Source organism: Xenopus tropicalis, chromosome 1 (assembly GCF_000004195.4).
Source record: "Xenopus tropicalis strain Nigerian chromosome 1, UCB_Xtro_10.0, whole genome shotgun sequence".
Classification (NCBI taxonomy): Eukaryota; Metazoa; Chordata; class Amphibia; order Anura; family Pipidae; genus Xenopus; species Xenopus tropicalis.
Window position 1 is genome coordinate 28,719,759 of NC_030677.2, and position 22,671 is coordinate 28,742,429.

Sequence of the window (22,671 nt, forward strand, 5' to 3'; positions counted from 1 at the left end):
ACAGACAGGGTAGGGCAGGGAGTGTATGGCACACACACAGGCAGGGTAGGGCAGGGAGAGTATGGCACACACAGGCAGTACTCTGCCTGCCCTATGATGCCTGTATACTATACTCTGCCTTCCCTATGCTGCCTTTGTGGCCATACTCTGCCAGCCCTGTGCTGCCTGGGTGTGCCATACCCTGCTTGCCCTATGCTATCTGTGTGTGCCTTACTCTGCCTGCCCTATGCTGCCTGTGGGAGGTGAACCTGGCAGGGGTTGGTTCTGGAAGTTTGTTAGCATTTGGAAATAGTCATTATATGGTCCCTAGAGTGTGTAATTATATGCTGGGGGTTGCTGTGCTATCCACAGGGAAGGAGGCATATGGATTTATGGGTGTGTCTTAATATGACTCTTAATATAATTATTTCACCAACCAAGTGGGTGTGGGTTTAAAAAGGGGAGTGGTCAACACTGGCTTCCATTATCGGCCCTCCACCATGTAGGCCAGATATAGGTACTACAGATGTTGGACAGCACTGCTTTAGATCATTGTCCCACTGAACCAATCATGTCAAGAAGCCCATCTGGGTGCCTCCAGTATACCAACTCTGTAGATGCCTTGGGGAATTTAGCTTATTGCTAATATTAAATAAAGTAACAAACAGTCCCACTCCTATTCACCTTATTCAACAATATTTTTTACCATCCCTTTTGATGTCTTTTTGAACCTCTCCACCAGGGAAATAGCCTTCCAAGTTTCTTTCCACTTACTTTGTTACACAATGTATAGTTTTATGTCCACCTGGCCCATCAAGTTCATCTTTTCCAAAACAACCTAAATGTTGATTCAGATGAATAAAAACAAAACCCCAACTGACCATCCCAGTTACACTACAAGGGAAAAATAAATTCCCTTTCTGACCCAAAAACTAGAATGGAAGAGCTCCACTTGGTAAGTCTCTACTGATTTCATTTAATAACCATGGCCTTGTCTGATTATTGTCTAACCCTGTGCCCTGTTTTCTGTACCTGTTTTCCTACAATCCTGACTTTGGCTTAGCTGACTGCCTATGTACAATATATGCAGCTATTCTTCAAGTAACAAGTCTTTTATTTTAGGCTCTTCAAGTCAGATGGATGAATCAATTGAACATATAAAAGAGAGAGCTCTAGAATGCTTAAAGGCTAGGTTTCAAATTCTAACTGATCATGGGATTGCCAGTGATTTAAAGGTAATATGTTTCCACTGAATTAATTACAATTGTAAACAAATTAGAGATTGCAGTATGTTCTGAATACCATTTTATGACCTTTATAGAAAATAAAAGGCAAATTTCAGTCTTCAAAAGATATTGTTCTTTCTAAAGACGTCCAACAGTTTGCTGGAAAAACAGAATTATATATAGGAGATGGGAAAGAGGCCCAACGTGACCGACTTGCTATGCAGGTAATACTTTGTAACCATGTTTTTTTTTGTTTAACTGCTAGTCAGTCAGATGCAAGGGCTGTATGACAAGGGATCCAATGATCAGCAGCCAGATTACACTGGTTTATGTTTAGAGATTGGCAGAATCGGGCGTAGTTGTGATTGGCTGAGAAGCAATGAGTCAAGGCGAGGGAAAGCTGGGCTGGGGGTGGAAAAGGAGAGGGATGTGATGTCACAAGAGAAGCAGTTCACTTCCTTCTGAGCAGGTAGAAACATGAGGCAGAGTTTTTCTCTTTTATATAATGTTATTAGCTGCAGTATATACACACTAACTCCTCACTATACTGCTGGCTTTGGGGGTAGAACTATGTGGGCAGGTTTCTTGTTAGTCTCTTACTGTTTATTTGCTGTGTGGCCAGTTGGCCTGACCCTTGGAGCTGGGTCTCCACATTGTGGATAGGAGGCTACAGGACCAGCAAAGTGGTCGGTTGACCTTACCCTCTGAGCCAGGCAGGCATGGCTGGAAGGAGGTCCCCATTGTGTGAATGGGTGGCTATGGAAGAAGCTTGTGTAACACTTGTTTGGCTGTAATTAGGGGTATTATTACCAGGCTAGTTGGACTTAGAGCATGTGTTACATGCAACCCCCTTTCCCAGGATGGGCCTCCGCTATATGGGAGCTGTGGCTGGGGCTGTATGGTGTAGTTAAACTACAACTCACACTGGTGTTGTGCAGTAGATTAAAGGAATAGGACGCCAGGAGCTCTTGCAGAATAACTGGATAAAGCTTTATTGTCCAAGACAAGATGTATCAATGCAGGGATCAGCAAATACTCACAAAGAGTTGAGGTAGACCAGCATACAGAAGTACAATCAATAACACAGATGAGCAACAGGTGGAATATGATACTTCCCTAGTACTCCCTTCTCATCAAGAAGTCGGGTAGGCAAAGCACCAACAGAAGGATAGGTATAGGCAGCTCACCGGCGTAGTCCCTTCTCTTCAAGAGGTAGGGTAAGGCATATTTGCTAACCTAATTCCCTAGCACTTCTGTGTCCCTACGATAAGGCAATGAGGGCCTGGTAGGAAGACTACTCCTTTCCTAGTATTCTGGATGGGGCCAAGACTGCCCTTACTAAATAACTCTCACACCTCCTAGAGGGTGCTATTACAAATATTGCTATGCTGTCTTTTCCTCATTCACGGGGCCCTGTCCCTGACTTATCAGATGAAATGCTACTAGGGCCTTAGTGCTCCAGGCTCAGTGGATTGATGCCTGAAAACAGTGGCAGCCAAAGAGGAAGCCACTCCCTCTGGCTAGACACTTTATCAGTCTGTAGGGGGAGTGGTCAACCTGTATAGACCTATGGGGAATAGTGTTAGAACTGTAACTTAAGTACAGGGGCTATTACCCAATAACAATAAAGGTGTGAAGAGGTAGGGGATAACACCATAGGGAGCTTAACCCTATGGGTCCCAACACTTGGTAAGTGGTTGGTTGAATTTACCCCCGGAGCTGGGCAGGGGTAGCTGAGGTCCCCCAGAGCAGATGACCTGCACTCTATTGTTATTAAAAGAATAGCAAGTTTGGTATCCAGGATGGAATCAAATTGCCTGTTAGCATCCTAGTCTACCACATTCTTCTGGAGCAGGGGTGGGCAAACTTTTTGGCTCACGGGCCACATTTACTCACCCCCGGGCCGGACCGGGCCAGGGCAGGCCCCCTTCGTCTATTTAATTCCGGCACGCCAATGACACCAAGTTTTGCGTGATGAGACTTGGCGTCGTCGGCGGGCCGGATTTTAAAGGCAAAGGGGCCGGATGTGGCCCGCGGGCCGTAGTTTGCCCACCCCTGTTCTGGAGGAATACTGCCCATAGATGCTGGTAGATTTGCTTGCTAGTTAAAGGAGTTAAGGGAGACATATATAGGTGGAAGCGAATCCTCAAACATGTCATTCATAAGCTTTTGCTTACAGTTCAGTCAGAGGTCTACTCTAAGGTAGAAATAAATGGCCCATGTGCCTTTCCTGGAAGATCTTTCTGTGCTTAGAAACTTTAGAGGTTCTTGAATTTTGTGATGCTGGTTTTTGTGCAACAATTCAAAAAAGTAAAGTTTTCGTGTGACAATACAAAAAAGTCACAGTTTTGTGACTTTTTTGCAACTTTTTCCCCACATGTATTTTTTTTTAAATAAATGAGTTTATTCAAACAAAAAAATAAAAAATTAGGAAAGTTACAGTCTTAGTAAGCAGACACCCTGCTAGTTAGTAGTGATGAGCAAATCTGTCCCGTTTCGCTTCACCGAAAAATTTGCGAATCTTTCAAAAAATTTGAAAACGGCACAAAATTCATGAAAAGGCGAAAATGTCACATGTAAAAAAAAATTTGTCACCCGTGACTATTCTTTTGACACGCAACCATTTATTTTGACGGCCACGACTATTCTTTTGATGCCCGCAACAATTTTTGGATGCGCGGCAAATTTTTTCATCTATTTCGCGAAACGCGGAAATTCGCCGCAAATCCATGCCTGGCGAAACATTTTGCTCATCACTACTGGTTAGGGTCACATTTGCTAACCAAGGGTAGTTATTGTTTTACTGATATTTAAACTTGTTATGTAATATGATATATTGTACTTTATTATTGACAGATTATTCTAAGGCAACTAACAACTTCCCAGGAGGCAGATGAGGACAAAGCAGAAGAATACAACAAGAGAATCGCTGCTGTGAAGGAAATAGTCATTTATCTGCCCAGCAAAATATTGTATGGTGGCAAAGAAATTTTGGAAATGCCAGGAACGGATGATTCAGACCCAATAGCAATGAATTTTATACAAACTGCTTTGGATGAGGTGCATGTAAAACACTGCCTGGCAAATAGATTCTTTCTGTATGCCTTTCTTTTAATTATTATTTTGTTATTAAATAAATATGATGTATTTTTCTTTAGGTGGATGCAGTCATTCTTGTAAGTGATTTTGCTTTCAAGATTATTGAAAAAGAAGTGAAAGACGTGTTTGTCAGCAGTGATTTTGCTAAATACTGGAAACAAAATCCCAGCAATTATAAACTCATGCTCCTCGCATATCCAGAAAAGGTACGGCCATATTAACATGAATATATTACATAAGGCACATAATATCATGGAAATAACTTTGGTAATTTAATTTTGTTCGCAAACGATCCACAGTGACCAATATTATTACTATATATATATATATATATATAGTGTTATATATAATATATATACTATTTTGAGCCAAAAAAACACAGTTCCCTTTTAAAAGTTTTAACTACAGCAACAGGTATGGGACCCGTTATCCAGAATGTTTGGGTCTGCTAAAAGGCTAAAAAAATGTAAATAATAAAAAAACCCCAACAGGACTGTTTGGCCTCCAAAAGGATTCATTATATCTTAGTTGGGATCAAGTACAGGTACTGTTTTATTATTACAGAGAAAAGGGAATCATTTAACCATGAAATAAACCCAATAGGGCTGTTCTGCCCCCAATAAGGGGTAATTATATCTTAGTTGGGATCAAGTACAGGTACTGTTTTATTATTACAGAGAAAAGGGAATCATTTAACCATGAAATAAACCCAATAGGGCTGTTCTGCCCCCAATAAGGGGTAATTATACCTTAGTTGGGATCAAGTACAAGTTTCTGTTATATTATTACAGAAAAAAAGGAAATCATTTAGAAAAATGTATTATTCGATTAAAATAGAGTCTATGGGGAGAGCATTCCCATAATTCAGAGCTTATCCAGATAAGGGAACTAGTTCCATATAAAGGAATGTCTAATTTGATTAGGAAAAGTAATTCCAGGGTGTCTGTAGAGTTTTTATGAGTTTTTCACATCAAATTCATGGCCTAATGTCAAGAAAACATGGCATTTCCTAAACAAATTATTTTCAATTAACACATTTGAATTTAGGAGATATTAAATTGTTATCTACTATTATTAGTCGAACAGTTTGATTACCTAATGTAATAGATAAAGACAGTTCAATAATTTCAAAAGGAAAACCAACATGCATCTCACACAAGAGAATGTTCAACAACAATTTTCAACAAGTTGGCAGGATGCCCAAGGCAAGCTGATTGTATGGTTGAATGAAAAATTGCTGGAACTAATTCACTCAGGGACTAAAGTAGGGGCAGGCAAACAGAAAAGGGACATGTCTAGTGCCCTCCCACCCCCACCATTGCGCTCTACAAAAGTGCCTCTTTTGGTGGCCCTGTCACCAACTGATCCAGGACTGAATACATGTGGCACGACACACAGTAAATGGCACTAACAGACCCACTAACACTGATCCTGATACCAGTTGCTTTATGTTGCATTTTTATTTGTCTTTACTGCCATTTGAGTTTTAACACCTTTGGACACTTATGTTTACCTACGACACTTATTTCACTTGTGGCAAAATGTCATCTCCTTTAGTTTAAGGGGCCAATTTAAAAATACATTTGGCTGCTAAACCACATGAAAGTTATCTTGTGTGGTTTACTTCATTTGAATATCTCGGCTTCCTGCTGATTGGGGTTTTTTCCTTGGATTTTTTTTTCAAAAAAAATAAAAGTTTGGCACCTAAAGCCTCCCAAACTTTTCTTTTTTCTGAAAAACCTGTTTGCGGGAAAAAAAACCCAATTGGCAGGAAGCTGAGGTATTCGAATAAAGAAACCATGCAAGAGTTTAGAAACTCTCCGAGTGATTGAAATGATTTCATGGCATTCTAAACTGAGTTTACAATATTCTCAGAACCAAAAGTGGCAATTTGGAGAAGGTGACTCAGAAAGTATTAAGAAACTGGAAGAAGAAGAAAAGAAGAAAAGAAATGTAGACTTGAATTCGATCAGCAAAGAGCTGAAGAAGGTAACACAGAGGAATAAATGCATATGTTATAATAGAACTATATCATAGCAGTGTACTTTATGATAGAGCTGTTATATGATTAAAGCACTGATAAGGTTTCAGACCCAAAACCTAATATTGGGCAAACATTTTTAGAGCATGCTTACTATAATTCTGCCAGATATTTTGCACAGACTAGGATATTTAACTCACTGTTGCATTTAGCTACACAATAAAGATACCTATTTGGTGGTACCAAGCTGGGGTGCATATAGCATTCAGGAATTGAATCTAGTACTGAGGCATCAGTGTTTATTAAGGAGGTGTAACCCTTTCTTGGCACGCTGACTTATTTTTGGCTGTATTACTTGCTTAGTGCAGGAGATTTGGTTCCCTAATGCAGATAAAAGTTACTGGGACTGGGATTTTAGCGCAGTGCCTCCTCCTAGTGGACACCGAGGAGCACACCTCAAGGGGATTTCCACCAGGAAATAATCACACACAGTTTGCAGCAAATATCAACTTTATATAACTGGATGTTAATAAAATAGCATTAACATGCAAACAGTAATAACCCTGTTTTGGAAACCTGTGGGATTTTAGTCACTACTAGCTTAGTCTCTCTGAGGATACAGCTCCACCTCCACTCCTGGAGGAAATACCCTTTCCCATTTAAGTCTTGGCAAAGTCCCTTCCCCAGAGCTCTTTCAGTTTCCCCAGGTAGCGCTACCTGCCCCAAAGTACCTCTCCCTTTGGAATAGGCAGTTGCTCCCACGTAGCAGGCCACGAGAAACACCTGTCCTCACACAGGGGACACACACAGGAGACTCTATACCTTTCCTTAGATGGATCACTCACTTTGGGATACGCAGGGTTAAGGCCTCTGACCGTAGTGTAGCAGATCTCTCTTTAAAGCTGGCACAGTCTTTACAGTCACTGCTTACTGGATCTCTCTGTCTCAACTGCTGACAAAACAACAGGGGCTCCCTTTATAAGCTGTTGGGCCCGCCCCTGGTTTTTGGTTCCAAACCTAGGCACACCTTTTCCCAGAAGTGCACTGGGGCATCCAGCCAATTGGGTTCCTCCCCAGTCTGTAGCCGGGCTGGATGATGTCACACACTAAGAAACAGGGGAAGAGTTCTCTGATCCCCTACAGAGGTGAAAAGGGGACCTGTCACCAGGGGCTGGCCAAGCCGTCCGGGCGCCCTAGCCAACCCGGTCGGCCACCTCGCCCACCCCGCCTCCTCCATTGGCGCGCATGCGCAGTTCGGGGGGGGGTGCGATGCCGTGGGTCATTGTCCCCGCCGCTTATCATTAGTGGCGGGGGCAATGGCAAAGTAGGGGAACTAGTGGTAGGCAGTGTCGCCCCCTAATCATTGCACCCTAGGCAGCTGCCTCTTCTGCCTACCCCTAGTTCCGGCCCTGCCTGTCACCCAGACAAAAAAAGCTGTGTAATAAAAGTCCTTTTCAAATTAAAGGAGAAGGAAAGGCTAGTAAAGAGTTAATCTCAAGCTGCAGGCATACCTTCAGTTCTCTCAATAGTGCCCTTAAGTCTCCCCATATTTCTCCTGTTCAGATGATCAGAAGCCAAGCAGGAAGAAAAAATGCTGAGCTGTGTAAAGAAAGTTCCCATAATGCCTCACTGCTGCACAGACACCCAGACCAAGTGAACATGCTCAGTTAGTTAGACTATAGGGCACATTTACAAAAGCACAAACGCTTGGAGCGTTCATTCGAACGCTCCGAGAGTATTTTCACCAAATTTTTTGGGCGTCTGCACGACTTTTTCGTACACTTGCGCGAACAAAATTGAAAAGTTTTACCGCTGTTTACAATTGTTCGGTACGAAAATTTTGTGACTTTCGGATCGCCAATACGATATTATCGTGACTAATACGATTTTTTGTAAGCATTTTCGTGATATTTGCGATCTTCAGAAAATTTCCAATCCGAATTTTTCCCATTCGGGATTCGAACTCGTGATTTGATAAAGCTGCCCCTATGAGTCAGCTTCCTGCTGATTGGCTCAGATCCACATTCCTAAGGGGGGGAGTGAGTTCTTAGCATTCTTGAGGGAGGGGGGAGCAGAAGAGAGGAGAAAGCAGAGAGCTGTGTGTCTCTGGCACAGGAATTACAGACACAAGAAATTTCTTCACAGAGAAGTCAGTTCAGCGTTTCTGTGAGTGCTTATGGCTGTATTTACATAGACCTTTCTGATAAAGCTTATTTAGTTTTTAATTTAGTTTTAGTACTTAGTTTTTTACTTAGTTATAATTGTGTAGTCTGTGCATGACCATTTTTGGTGCATTCATGACATACTGGGGTGATGCAAAGCTTGCCTTGGTAACAGTTTCCACAAAATGGCACCTGCCTGTATGCTGTAATTGTATATTCCAAATCAATAAAAGAATAAAGGAAATGAGATTTAAATAACTTATACAGTGTAAGTACAATTTACTTTTCTTGATTTACATGATAAAATAGGATTTGGAATTATTTCCAAGCTTTCAGGAAAGTGTTATAAGTAGAGCATCTTTCTGGTGTGCAATCTATGCTTTTACAGCTGTAGCTAAAACACAGAGCCTCCCAGTGCTCCTTGCAATGCATCATGGTCTCCTGTAACCTGATGTAGAAGATGTTATATGCTATAACAATTGTAGGGACCCATAGGGTTAAGTTTCCTATGGCTTCACTTCCCTACCTCTTCACATCTTTACTGTTATTGGGCAAAGCCCTTGTACTCAGGTTACAGTTCTAAAGCTATCCCTTATAGGTTTAGTCTAGTTGTACACGCCCCCTGCAGACTGATATAGTGTCTAGCAGGAGGGTGTGACTTCCTCTTTGGCTGCCTGTCTGCTATCCATGCACAGCTCCCTCCCTGGGTGCAGCAACAGGCCCCAGTAAAGCAATATCAATCCCAGAGACCATCTTAACATCTGGAAAAGTCGGGGACAGGGCCCCGTGAACGAGGTTTAAGTAAGCATAGCAGTTATTTAATAGCACTCTCTAGGAGAAGTGAGACAGTCAGTATCTAGTAAACAAGGGCAGTCTAATAGCCCCATCAAGGAGAATTAACATTCTGGAAATACTCTTTCCATCCAGCAATGTTGCCTCAGTAATAGGGCCACGTAGTAGAGATAGTGACAGGCAGGATAACCCCTGATCCCTACTCACACGGAGGACTCATATACTAGAGGTTATAAACCTGAGGACAAGTTATCTATCCAGACCTATCTTCAAAGAGGTATTAAGCTGACAAGTGCATTTACCCTGCCCAGACTCTACCAAGAGGTGGGATAAAATGGTGTGTACCTTCCTTTGTCTTGCCTAAGGGGACATTGGCATTTACCCTCTATATCTGCATGCATTGTGAGTATAACCCTGCATTACCATTTGTCTGGGACAATAAACTTGTTACTAATTCATCAGCAAGAACCTTTCTGGCGTCCATTCTTACTAACTGCACTACACAGCTACAGCAAGTTGAAGTTCAACAACACCCTCAGCTCCTATCTAAATATCTCCCCCTTAGCGGAGGCCCATCCTGGGAAAAAGGATCGCATGTAACACATGCTCTGCATAGCTCTAGCCTGGGTTTACCCAAATCATAGCCAAACAAGTGTTACACAATAAACACAGATGTAATATAATTCAAGCTTTCTTCAGAATGCACCAGGTTCTATATACTACAAGTATGGGACATGTTATCCAGAATGCTTAGGACCTAGGGTTTTCCAGATAAGGGATCTTTCCATAATTTGAATCACCATTATATCTTAGTCGGGATAAAGTACAAGGCCCTGATTTATTATTACAGAGAAAAAGGAAATAGGTTTCAGTTTTGAATTATTTGATTAAAATGTAGTCACTAAGAGATGGCCTTCCTGTAATTAGGAGCTTTGTGGATAGCAGGTTTCTGGATAACTGATCCTATACCTGAAGTAGTGAGTTTAGATCTTAAATCTGTCGCCCATTTAATATTATTGAATAACCACGAATAAAACTTACCTTTGTTCTGTTATAGGACACTTTACCAGATGAATTGAAGAACAGCATCATTACATCCTACATATTACCCGTATTGCACACATCTATTCTTGCACAGCCTACAGCACAGGTACCAGTGAATGCTTGCTTCTTATTGTCCATTTGGTTTGAATGGGAAGCAATAATGAGCACTAATAGGAACACAATGTGGGCAACTATATTGTAAGTGTGGCTGTTGGCATAGCATAGACATAGTGGTCCATTCATTAAAGTACGATGACCACTATTGCGAAAAATTCGTACTTTTTCCCAAGTTTAGAACTTTTTGTACTGTTAACGACAACATTGTTAAAATCGTACGACATTTTTGTGATACCTTCATTACTCTACGAAAAAGTCATACTTTTCGTACTGTAAGGATGCGCGTCTTTTAGCGCATGCGCCTAAAGGAATGCCGCTCAGACGCTTGCGTGCGCCAAGTCGCGCGCGTAAAATCGCGCGCACGTCAAAGAGGTGCGCGCGTAAAATCGCGCGCACAACTAAAGGGCGCGCACGCAAAATCACATGCGGCGAAAAGTCGCGCGCGCACGTACGCACGCTGCGGCGTGCGTCTTGACGCCATGAGGCCTGTAAATAGTCGCCATTTCCAAGCCATCCTTGCTTGGTTATCAAGTTTGTTCTGGTGCCTGGCGTTTCCGTATACCCTGACTCTCCGATTGAACTTCTGCCCGGATTCTCGCTCTTGAACCTGTTCTGCCTGCCCCGACTCGGACCTGTCTGACTACTCCTTCGCCTGATCCCTGGTACTTCGCTATTGGCTCTCCGGCCTCTCTCCACTACCGTGCTTCCTGTCCACATCCTCAGGCAAGCCTCCGGTTAGTGTGAGACGTTTGTGGGCTTGCTCGCTACAACTCGTCCTCCGGCTTGACTTCTCTCCTCGGCCTGTTACCACTCCGCGGCCTGACAGAATAACCAAGCCATGGACAGAGAGGAAGAACCTTCTCCTCTCACTACCCTCACCCAGCAGATTGCTTCCCTCACTCAGGCGGTAAGGGAGCTCCAAGGAGGGTATAATCAAGTTCAGGAACTGCTCCGTACTCTGCAACCACCTGTTCCTGCTCCATCACCACCTCCTATAGCAGGAGCGTCCGCTGCACCGGCCCCTGAACCCAATGTGGCTATGCCTGAAAAGTTTTCTGGCGATCGTAAGACTTTCAGAACTTTCACTAATGCACATCGTACTGCAGCAGCCGAGGCATCCTTAAGGAATCTACGTCAAAGATCCCGACCTGTTGAGGATTACACAGTGGAGTTCCGCAAATATGCTTCTGATGTGGACTGGAATCAAGCAGCTTTGAAACATCAGTTCCGTTTAGGTCTCTCCGACAGTCTCAAGGACGAGCTTGCCCGAGTTGGAGTTCCAGCCTCCCTTGATGAACTCATTCATTTGTCTATTCAGATCGATAGACGTCGAAGGGAGAGAAAACGGGTCAATTTAACCCTTCCTGGCTTGTTCCCAAGGCTCCTCCTCCCATTCGATCCGAACCTGGACCTAATTCTTCTGACGAGGTGGAACCCATGCAAATTGGGGCACTACGTCCGGCGCTGTCGCCTGAAGAACGCCTACGCCGGAGACGGTTAAATCTTTGCCTTTATTGTGGACTCACCGGTCATGTGCTCCGCAGTTGCCCTACTCGTCCTTGTAAGAGATCTACCTATAAGACTGATACTCTCAAGTACAGGTTTGCTCCACTTTTAACTTTATCCATTTCCTTACAGTTGGGAAACAAGACCCTTAACCTCCCAGCGATCCTTGATTCTGGAGCCAGTGGTTGCTTTCTCGACTCTCAAGTTGCGGAAATCCATCGAATTCCTTTAAAGAAGAAACAGTTTCCAGTTTCCAGAGTCGCAGATGGGTCACCCATAAACTCTGGTCCTATTTTACTTGAATCCACGCCTTTGTCACTTACCCTAAATAAAATTCATCACGAGCATTTAAGTTTTGATATTGTATCCTCGCCGTTATCCCCAGTTATTATTGGCCTACCTTGGTTACGCAGACACAACCCGGTTATTAATTGGGACTCTGGCTGTATCACCTTTTCATCTAAGTTTTGCTCTTCGCATTGCCTTTCGGCATCTCCTACTAAGTCGGTGGAGATTTGCAGTATCGCCTCCAACGAATTTCCGGGCTTGCCTCTGGAATATAACGATTTTCTGGACATCTTTGATAAAAAAGGGGCAGATTTACTTCCTCCACATCGTATCTACGATTGTCCCATTGATCTGTTACCTGGTTCACAAGTGCCCTTCAGAAGAATTTACCCCTTGGCCGAACCGGAACTTAAGATCTTACGAGAGTATATTGAGGAGAATCTTGCAAAGAAGTTTATCCGTCCATCTACGTCTCCTGCGGGGGCAGGAATTTTCTTCGTGGAGAAAAAAGATCATTCTTTAAGACCCTGCATTGACTATCGAGAGCTCAATAAAATTACGGTCAAGAATCGATATCCACTGCCTCTGATTCCCGAACTCTTTCAACGTTTTAGAGCAGCTACTATCTTTTCCAAACTAGACTTAAGAGGAGCTTATAATTTGGTGAGAATCCGCGAAGGAGATGAGTGGAAAACAGCCTTCCGCACTAGATATGGACACTTTGAGTACTTGGTCATGCCCTTCGGGCTATGTAACGCTCCAGCAACGTTCCAACACTTCCTTAATGATGTGTTCCGAGATTTTTTGGACATTTTTGTAATCATTTATCTCGACGACATTCTTATTTTCTCTAACTCCCTTTCGGAACATCAAGCTCAAGCATCAAGAAAAAAGTTTTTTCCCGTCTTCGAGCCCACCAGTTATACGTTAAGTTTGAAAAATGTGAATTCCACAAATCTTCGATAGAATTCTTGGGATTCGTGATTTCTCCAGGAGGAATACAAATGGATCAGAAGAAAATTTCTGCTCTCCTGGATTGGCCTGCTCCTACATCCCGAAAGGAAGTTCAACGTTTTGTTGGGTTCGCTAATTTCTACAGGAAATTTATTAGGAACTTTTCACAAGTCATTTTGCCTATTACTAAATTAACTGCTTTGACTTCCAAATTTCAGTGGACATTTCAAGCTCAAAAGGCTTTTGATACCCTCAAATCTCACTTTACCTCTGCACCTGTTCTTTGTCATCCGAACCCTTCACTACCCTTTATTTTGGAAGTAGATGCTTCAGAGAACGCAGTAGGAGCAATCCTGTCCCAAAGATCAAACCCTTCTAGTTCCCTACATCCTGTGGCATTCTTTTCCCGTAAATTAAACAAGTCTGAACAGAACTATGATGTCTCCGATCGGGAACTTTTGTCAATTAAGTTAGCGTTGGAAGAGTGGAGATATCTGCTAGAGGGTAGCCCTCATCCCATTCTAATCTTCACGGATCATAAAAATCTGGAATATCTTCGTACGGCCAGGAGATTGAGACCCAGACAAGCTCGCTGGGCTCTCTTCTTTATGAGATTTAATTTCCACCTTACTTATCGTCCAGGCTCCAAGAACACTAAGGCTGATGCCCTCTCTAGAATGTTTCCTTCCGAAGCAGACTCTGACAGTGCCTCTGAGACTATACTTCAGCCTCATCATTTTTTATGTGTTCAGTTCTCTCTTATTGATCAAATTAAGCAAGAGTGTAACCGGAATGCTCCTTCTGAGCCTGATCTTGTGGCCAGAAACGGACTTTTTTTTTTCCGAGAGAAGATATTTGTACCCAAGAAACTTCGCCTAGAAGTGCTTCGTACTGTCCATGACGCCAAATTGGCAGGACATCCTGGAATTAAAAAGACAATTGTTCTTGCTAAGAGGTTCTTCTGGTGGTCGAATCTATATTCGGACTGTGTAGCCTATGTAAAGTCCTGTGACATTTGTTCAAGAACTAAAAATACTCGTTCCAAACCTGTGGGATTGCTTGTACCATTGCCGGTTCCCGCTAGGCCTTGGGGGTCAATTTCTATGGACTTCATTACAGACTTACCTCCGTCTAATGGCTACAATACTATTTTTGTCATCATTGACCGACTAACCAAGATGGCTCATTTTGTTCCACTGCCTAAACTCCCTTCTGCAGCTACCACCGCTGAAACTTTTATTAAGGAAATAATTAGACTTCATGGCTTACCTGACGAAGTAGTTTCTGATCGAGGAACACAATTTACTTCCAAATTTTGGAGAGTGTTATGCAAAGCTCTGCAAATCAAGATCTCTTTCTCGTCCGCTTTCCATCCACAATCCAATGGGCAGACGGAGAGAACGAATCAGACTTTAGAACAGTATCTAAGGTGCTTTACATCTTATCTACAAGATGACTGGTTGACTTTACTCCCATTAGCGGAATTCGCTTATAATAATGCACACCACTCTTCTATCCAGCAGTCTCCGTTTTTCGCTAATTATGGTCTTCACCCTGCAGTTTTTCCGTTGTCCACTCCAGAGGTTCTCCTTCCTGCTGTCCAGGATCGATTAACTTTTCTGAAGGATAACTACAAGACTCTGCAGACTTCTATGACCAAGGCTCAGAAGAACTTTAAGATGTTCGCGGATAGGAAGAGAAGTAAGGATCCAGAATTTAAAGTGGGGGACAAGGTTTGGTTGTCAGCTGCCAATCTTAAAGTCTCCTGTCCAAGTAAGAAACTTGGTCATCGTTTTCTGGGACCTTTTGAGATTGTGCGTCAAGTTAATCCTGTAGCCTTCCAACTAAAACTTCCAGAGACTTGGCATATCCATCCGGTCTTTCACTCAGCCTTACTCAAGCCCGTGGTCCCTAATCCTTTTGTCGGCCGAGTCGCCAGACCTCCTCCTCCAGTGTCATTTAATGGGGAGGAGGAATTTGAAGTGGAAAATATTCTGGATCATAGGATCCGGGGAAGATCTCATCAATATTTGGTGAAGTGGAAGGGTTACGGTACAGAAGAGAACTCTTGGGAACCTGCACGAAATATACATGCCCCTAGACTGTTACAGAGTTTTCACCGGAAACACCCTAAAAAGAGGGTCATGCGCGTCCGGAGGTCGCTCCTCGGGGGGGGGGCAATGTAAGGATGCGCGTCTTTTAGCGCATGCGCCTAAAGGAATGCCGCTCAGACGCTTGCGTGCGCCAAGTCGCGCGCGTAAAATAGCGCGCACGTCAAAGAGGTGCGCGCGTAAAATCGCGCGCATGTCAAAAAGGTGCTCGCTCTTGAACCTGTTCTGCCTGCCCCGACTCGGACCTGTCTGACTACTCCTTCGCCTGATCCCTGGTACTTCGCTATTGGCTCTCCGGCCTTTCTCCACTACCGTGCTTCCTGTCCACATCCTCAGGCAAGCCTCCGGTTAGTGTGAGACGTTTGTGGGCTTGCTCGCTACAACTCGTCCTCCGGCTTGACTTCTCTCCTCGGCCTGTTACCACTCCGCGGCCTGACACGTACTTTTCACAACGACAATGAAAATTTCATTATTCATTCAAGCTTTGGTATCATGACTATCTTTTGGCCAGGTTGGAGCTGCAGAGTGCCATTGAGCCCTATGGGAGACTTTCCTTGGGCCGGGTTGGAGCTGCAGAGTGCCATTGAGCCCTATGGGAGACTTTCCTTGGGCCAGGTTGGAGCTGCAGAGTGCCATTGAGCCCTATGGGAGACATCCAAAATCATACATTGAAGTTTCAGAGTCAGAAAGGATTTTGCGCCGTTTACGATCGTTCGGATACGAAAATTTCTCAACTTTCGGATCGTAACCACGATATTTCACCAAAAGAATTTTGGTGACATTTTCGAACATCAGAAATTATCGTGGTTACTCAGAATTTTTTCCAATCGTACTTTTAACAATCCGAAATTCCTGCTTTAATGAATGGGCCCCTAAATAAAATGTTCCGCAATCATTTTACTGACAGAAATAATGTATATTGTTTTAATTGTTGTTTTCCTAACAGGGAGAAGAATACACAATATTTCAAAAGTATGAAACCTTTTTGAAGTACACTGGAATTAGCAATCTCATAACTATAACTGATGAATTTGTGTCAGCAAGGCAAAATGTAACCACTGATGAGGTAAACAGACTCATGGAGGCATATTTATTAAACTCAACTCAACTAGACTCATTTCCTTGAATGTGTAACAATTACTAAAAAAATCGGATAGGAAAAGTTGCTGCAAATTTTTGGTGTGAAACCTCAACTTAGTAGGATCGTCAGGGAAAGGAAAGGGACCTCTGCCACTGACTTGAACTCAGTAAGTTTGGATTCAAATTTTTAGCCATTTAGATGCATAGTAAATTTTTAAAAAAAGTGATTGTTTTTCCCTGCGACTTTTAGCACTAAAAATCAAATTCGAGAAAAAAAAACTTAATGGTTAGTAAATGGGCCCCTTCAGATGTTCCCATACGCACACAAAATCTGATTTATATACAATAAAAAGTGCATATACACAAGAAGAAAGAGAGAAAAAGAAGGATAGAAACACAGAGAACAAGCGAAAATGGGAGCGATAGAAGAAGAGGAAAAGATTTAAAGACAAAGGAGTCATTTAAGCCATAAGTTTGTTATAAGTGGGAGTCACTTGATGTGAAACAGGAGGTTTGCCTAAGCACCTTTAGATATGATGGTGGCATTGATATTTAAAGGCGATTTGCCACTGGCATTCTTTTTGCTTTGTAATAGATTTTTAATTAATTGTTTTCTGCCCTTTTTTTTGAAAACATACTTTTCTTCGATAACCCCATGTCGAAAGAGTACCATTGTAATTACTAAATTGGCTTATATGAGGCATTGCTCTCACACACGGAGTCAGGGCATACTCAGTTACATCATTCAATAAAGGGACAGAGCTGTGTATTTTTCTCCCACATTTCTACCTGTTACAGTAAGAAATGTGATATATTTATGGATAGTATGTGTTGTTTAGATGCAAAAAAATACATAGGTGTTTTTGCTTCCCCTTTCTTAATGGCATAAAAAAATTAGGCCTCAGGTCAATGTTAATAATAGAGAAAAGAAATTATGATGACCACATCATACAGCATTTTGTGTCTTTTAAGTTTTTTAAGTCTTTTTGTTAAGCACTGAAAATGGGCTAAGTATACCCTGTGGTGCATCTTTTGTTCTAGGGTTAGACAGAACCTTGTCCCCTGACAATAGGCTGCTAATCCCTATTAATATGTTAATGATCCCACAAAGGAGCCCCTACCAGAGGTGTGAAATGGAGACTGGGTGAAACAAAGCAAAACAGAAGAGCTTCAAATTGATCTGACACAGTTACACGGAGCTTTACTCCATTTTAAAAATGGCTGGAAAAAATGGAGGGGGAAAAGTTGTTAAAATGTTTGAAAGACAAATTCACAAAAGTGTCTGTAAACTACACTGAAAAGTGAAGGTTGAGTTGGAATTTAGGCGGATTTCTGTTTGTGAATATGGAGAAAGTGTTTTACACCAGTTTTACCACCACTTTTACTCCAAAAAAACAGCTCTCTCTACTTTTGGGAATTCCTCCCACTGACTTTGAAAGCATTAAGCAGAATTTTAAACAAAATTTAGCGTAGAACTGTGTTTTTACTCTTGGTAGCGATATGTGTTTATCAGGCATAAAACATCTTTTTAATCTTTTTTAGGTAAAATCACAGCTCTTAGATTTACATAAGGAGATCAATTCAAAAAACAATACAGATGCGGCAAGATCAGTACTGCAGGTGCTAAACAGAAAGGAGTAAGTACCAAGGAGACACCATTATCTTAATATGAAATCTGAATTCTCAGGGCTTTAATGTACATTTTTGTTGCTGGTAGAAAGTGTAACTCTACGTTATGCCTATTGTGATTATGATGATTTACAGTAGATGATTATTATTAAGAAACTGTATTTGGCAGAAAAGTAAAGCCCTCTGCATGCCCCAGTGTCTTTGTGTATGTGAAAAACAAATTTCTAGGCTGTGGATTGTGTTCACAATCATTGTGTGCATGTAAAGAATCATTTTACATGTGTAGAGGAAATAGAGTAGGATATAAAGTATACTGTAGATATGGGCACACTGGTATGGGACACAAAGAGAGAGTAAAAGTGTGTATTAATGTGAGAAAGACTTCAAGCAGAGGGTTAGAAAAGCATCGGGGTAGGATAAAAAGTGGGAGAGAACTGCATCCTTATTCATTATTACTAATGGTTCTGAACTATGCCTGGTACTTATCTGTAAATATTTCAATAAAATCATACTGCTGAATTAAAGGAATGAGTCGGCAACCCTGCACCCAGGTAAGGGTAAGAGATAATATTACAGAGAGGAGGAAGGGCAAGAAATCCACACTGGAAATCTAGTTGTAAGAAATAGCTCTTAGGTTGTTGCTAATAAATGAACCAAATGACTTTATAGATAGGTAGTACTGCATATTTAAAAAAAATGTCTTTTTTGTTTGTTTCAGATCTAAAAATGGAAAAAATATTGACCACCTGTTGATTTGCTTTGATAAGAGCATAAAAGAGATGCTTTGTGAGGTTGTAGAAACTGAGGTGGGTATGTAAATGTAAAACAGTAGCACAATTTCATTTTTTGTTACCAAACATGATAAACTGTGGTCTGTACAATGGGAGATACCATGTACAATGGCAGGTTCTGCCTTATATCCAGTATATTGTAGGGACATGGGAAAAATCACGTCATGGGATCTAAAGGTGGCCACCTGACCAGCAGATTACTGGCTCAGCCTAGAAAATGAGGCTTCAGGGCAATGTTAATAACAGAGAAAATTATGATGACCACATAATACAGCATTTTATGTCTTTGCTAAGCACTGTGAATGGGCTAAGTATACCCTGTGGTTCCATAAAAATATGTTTTAAACTATAGCAGTAACTAAAGATAAGTGGGAGAAAAGGAGTAGTGTTAACGTTATAGCCCAAAGACCTATGGGGAGGTGTTGAAAAAATAAAAATGAAACCTTCAGTTAATAGTGTTAGAGCAATAAACACCTTGGATGATCAAGTACCATTCAGTTGATATGCTAAGTACACATTATACTTCATGAAACATGTCCCTATTGTATGGTAAAAACCTGTCCCCACCCAGCAAACTATCACACCCCATCTAAGTTTAATGCATACTTACTATATTTTGTGTTGCAGGTGGATGCAGTCTTAAAAAACAATATTGCACAGGCAAACGAAACCTGGAGAAAGCATAAGGACAGAATTCAGTCCATTGGTGTTTTCAGTCCTCACTTTAATGGCAAAAATCCTATGTACAAGGTGACAAAATTTAATGCTAAATTCAGCAATAGAAACTTTTTCAGCCACAAATCTGTGCATAATACTAACCTAGAATGATGTACCACTCATTTTATCCTACATTAAGCAACAATAAGAGCAAAACACTGTATTGGGTCAACTGCAAAACATGTTGTTACAAAACTGGTTTTACTTAGCGTGGATCACACTATACAGCTGGCTGGAATGTTATGATACTAAGCATTTAGCAATCACCACTTGCTGGTTTATTAGTCAGAAAGTGCTTATTTTTAGGCCAAAAATCATCTTTCATGAATGAGTGTGATAGGTGACAAGGGTGGGTACTGGTCACTTATCTGCTGGCTTAAATATGTGAGGGAAGAAACTCTACATGTGCCATTAGCTTTAGGGATCATATCATTAGATGTTAGTTTCCTACTGATACATACCTTCTTTAAGCAAATATTTCATTGCTGTGGGTTTAACACTGGGGCAATGCTGCACCTAAGTTTTATAGAGGTAACTTTTTTCAATGTTATTCAACACAGCTTGTACAAAACAAATATTTATACCTATTTTATGTTTTATAGGTGCTACTATATAATATTTTCTTTGATGGCTTAGAAGATAAAGAAGGACACATCTTCCAGGAAATCAAATTAAGAATTGAGGGTTTACTAAAAAAATACAAGGTATGTATAGTCATATGATGAAAATTAATACTAAAGTGATCCCTAAATTAAGTCATTTTTTTTAACCCCCTTTGTAGGCATTAAAAAGATGTTTAACCTGCACTTGCCACTGCCAATCTATATGTTGCAATAAACTGGACCAACTGCAAGATGTAACTTGCATAAACTGCATAGCCAACCTGCTTTATAGTATAAACATGCCTTGGGATTCAAAAACCTTTTTCCTTATGAATTAATGTTTTTGAGAAATAAAGTGTTTCATTATACATGTATAATAACTTTATTTATAAGCACTACAAGGTTACAATCGTACTGTAAAATCTTAGAATGTGCAAAAGTTCACAAAGGGAGGACATGTATTATAATAAATACAATAAATTTCAAGTATTATACTGTGGTATGAGACAGTAGGAAGGAGATCTCTGCCCCATAGAGCTTACAATTTAAGTGGACGTGTAACACACAGGCACAAATTGTAGGTTAAAAGTGCAAAAAGTTTGGGGGTTGGCCCTAAGTGCACGACTATGAGAGAGCAGGAGGATCCTAGCAGAAGAGTTTAAGACTGATTGCAGAGAAGAGAGGTGGGAGTCTGAGAGATGAGTTAGTAGGAGAATACAGTAATCTAAATGGGATAGTATAAGGGCGTGGATTAGTGTTTTAACAGTTAATTGTAAAAGAAAGGGGCATATCTTGGCAATATTGTGGAGAAAAAGCGGCAGGTTTTGGCAGTGGCATTATTATGGTTAGAGATGGAGAGGGACTGGTCAAAGAGGATTCAGAGCAGTGTTTCTGTGAGTGCTTATGACTGTATTTACATAGACCTTTCTGATAAAGCTTACTTAGTTTTTACCTTTCCTTCTCCTTTAAAGGTGAACAACCCCTTATTCACCATCTACAAAAATAAACTTTTAGTTCTAGGTAACTAGTTAACAACTTAGGTTTGTGACAGACCCAAAATCAAACACTACCTGTTCCTACTCTTTAGCATTTGTAACTATAATTGCTCTGTTGCCATGTGGCTTTTAGAGAAAAATCCTGCGTCAGTGTATGGAAGACCTAAACAAGCTGCTATCGGACAACCAGGATCAATTCACTTTGCAATTTGTCAAAAATAACATTGAAAAGCAACTGGATGAGGCACTGGCATGGTAAGTGTTACTATAAGTTAAAGTGATGATAAATCAAAGAAGCATATTTTATTTGTTCCTAATGAAAGGCATTACTTTTAGTGCCACATGTGTTTGCCAATATCACCCCCTGTTTGAATAAACATGTTTCTATTACTCCACTTACCCAAGAATTCTCTATTCTTTTACATTCAAAAATTTCAATTTCTCATGTTTCATGTTTGAGAAAATTGCCCATAAATAGAAAATAATTAAATAGAAAATAGAAAATTAAAGTGATACTGACAAAAAAAATTACTTTTCAAAATATTAATGTACATTACAAGTTACCTACAGGTCATGTTGCTGGTTTTTCGCTGATAGGGCGGCTTTTGTAAATAATTGTTACTTGGAGTTCCCAAATCTGACTGTTTGCCAACCTGACTGTCCCTTCTCAGCCTGTCAGTTACAGCTTCTAATGCTAACGGCCTCCTGTTGAACAAATATGGCCGCCCCCTCATAGAGGCACATTGGGGATAAGATAGGGAATGTAAAAGCATTAAGCAAATACTTTTATGGCAAAATTGTAGAGAACAAGACAATGTTATTATATATTTAAAAAAAGTTTAATTTCAGGTGTCAGAATCTCTTTAAGGAAAACTTAACATTCCATCATGCTTGGGGCTTAATTTATTAATATTTTTGGAAAGGAATCGGAGAAATGAATGTAAAATAAAGTGTGTTTTTTACATCAAATCTATCTCTTTTCTACACTCTTTCTTTCTTGATTGCGTTATTTAAAAAAAAAAAAGCAAAAAAAAAAGCCAGGTTTTCCAAGCTTTACATTTTTAAAAAAAATACAATTAAAAATATATAAAAAATGCGCTCTTTTTTTACATTTTGATTTCCCCCATCCAACTCCATAAAGATTAATGAATCAACATCTGGGGCCCTGATTTATTAATTTTCAACTAAGGGGATGTTACAAAAAAAACCATGAGTTAAGGTTGTTACCTAATTAGCATTATTTTTAGCCCAGCTTGCTTTGTTGTTATGTAATTAGTCCCAAAGTGTTGTATATGAGATCCTGGAATTAGCGATTTTTTTTGGTAGGCATGGATTCATAGCAAAATTCTGCATTTTGCCTTTGGCGAATTGTTTCGTGAGACTTCACTGCGAAAATTTGTTATCGTGTCAAAAAGGCACCAAAAAGTTGTGCATGACCTGTGTTTTCTCGCCGGTTCACGCAATTTTTCACAGTTTCATAAATTTTTGGGTGAAGCGACCACTATTCCAGATTGGCCCATCACTGCCTGGAATACATACCAAGAAGCACCAGCTGCTTTTCACATCATTTTAATTGTAAAACCTTCTCAACTGATGTA

The 22,671-nt window shown here is 40.9% G+C and overlaps 1 protein-coding gene across 1 annotated transcript in view; it reads left to right on the top strand.

Moving 5' to 3' along the window:
- Positions 1–22,671, top strand: part of LOC100493020 — a 43,608-nt gene that overhangs the window by 10,736 nt on the left and 10,201 nt on the right. Inside the window, exons 8-19 of the mRNA XM_031895343.1 lie at positions 1,102–1,214; positions 1,301–1,429; positions 4,062–4,265; positions 4,364–4,510; positions 6,180–6,293; positions 10,297–10,389; positions 16,203–16,325; positions 17,882–17,976; positions 18,687–18,774; positions 19,387–19,509; positions 20,079–20,180; positions 21,207–21,328. Coding sequence (XP_031751203.1) covers positions 1,102–1,214; positions 1,301–1,429; positions 4,062–4,265; positions 4,364–4,510; positions 6,180–6,293; positions 10,297–10,389; positions 16,203–16,325; positions 17,882–17,976; positions 18,687–18,774; positions 19,387–19,509; positions 20,079–20,180; positions 21,207–21,328 — 1,453 coding nt within the window. The remainder of the gene's footprint in view (positions 1–1,101; positions 1,215–1,300; positions 1,430–4,061; positions 4,266–4,363; positions 4,511–6,179; positions 6,294–10,296; positions 10,390–16,202; positions 16,326–17,881; positions 17,977–18,686; positions 18,775–19,386; positions 19,510–20,078; positions 20,181–21,206; positions 21,329–22,671) is intronic.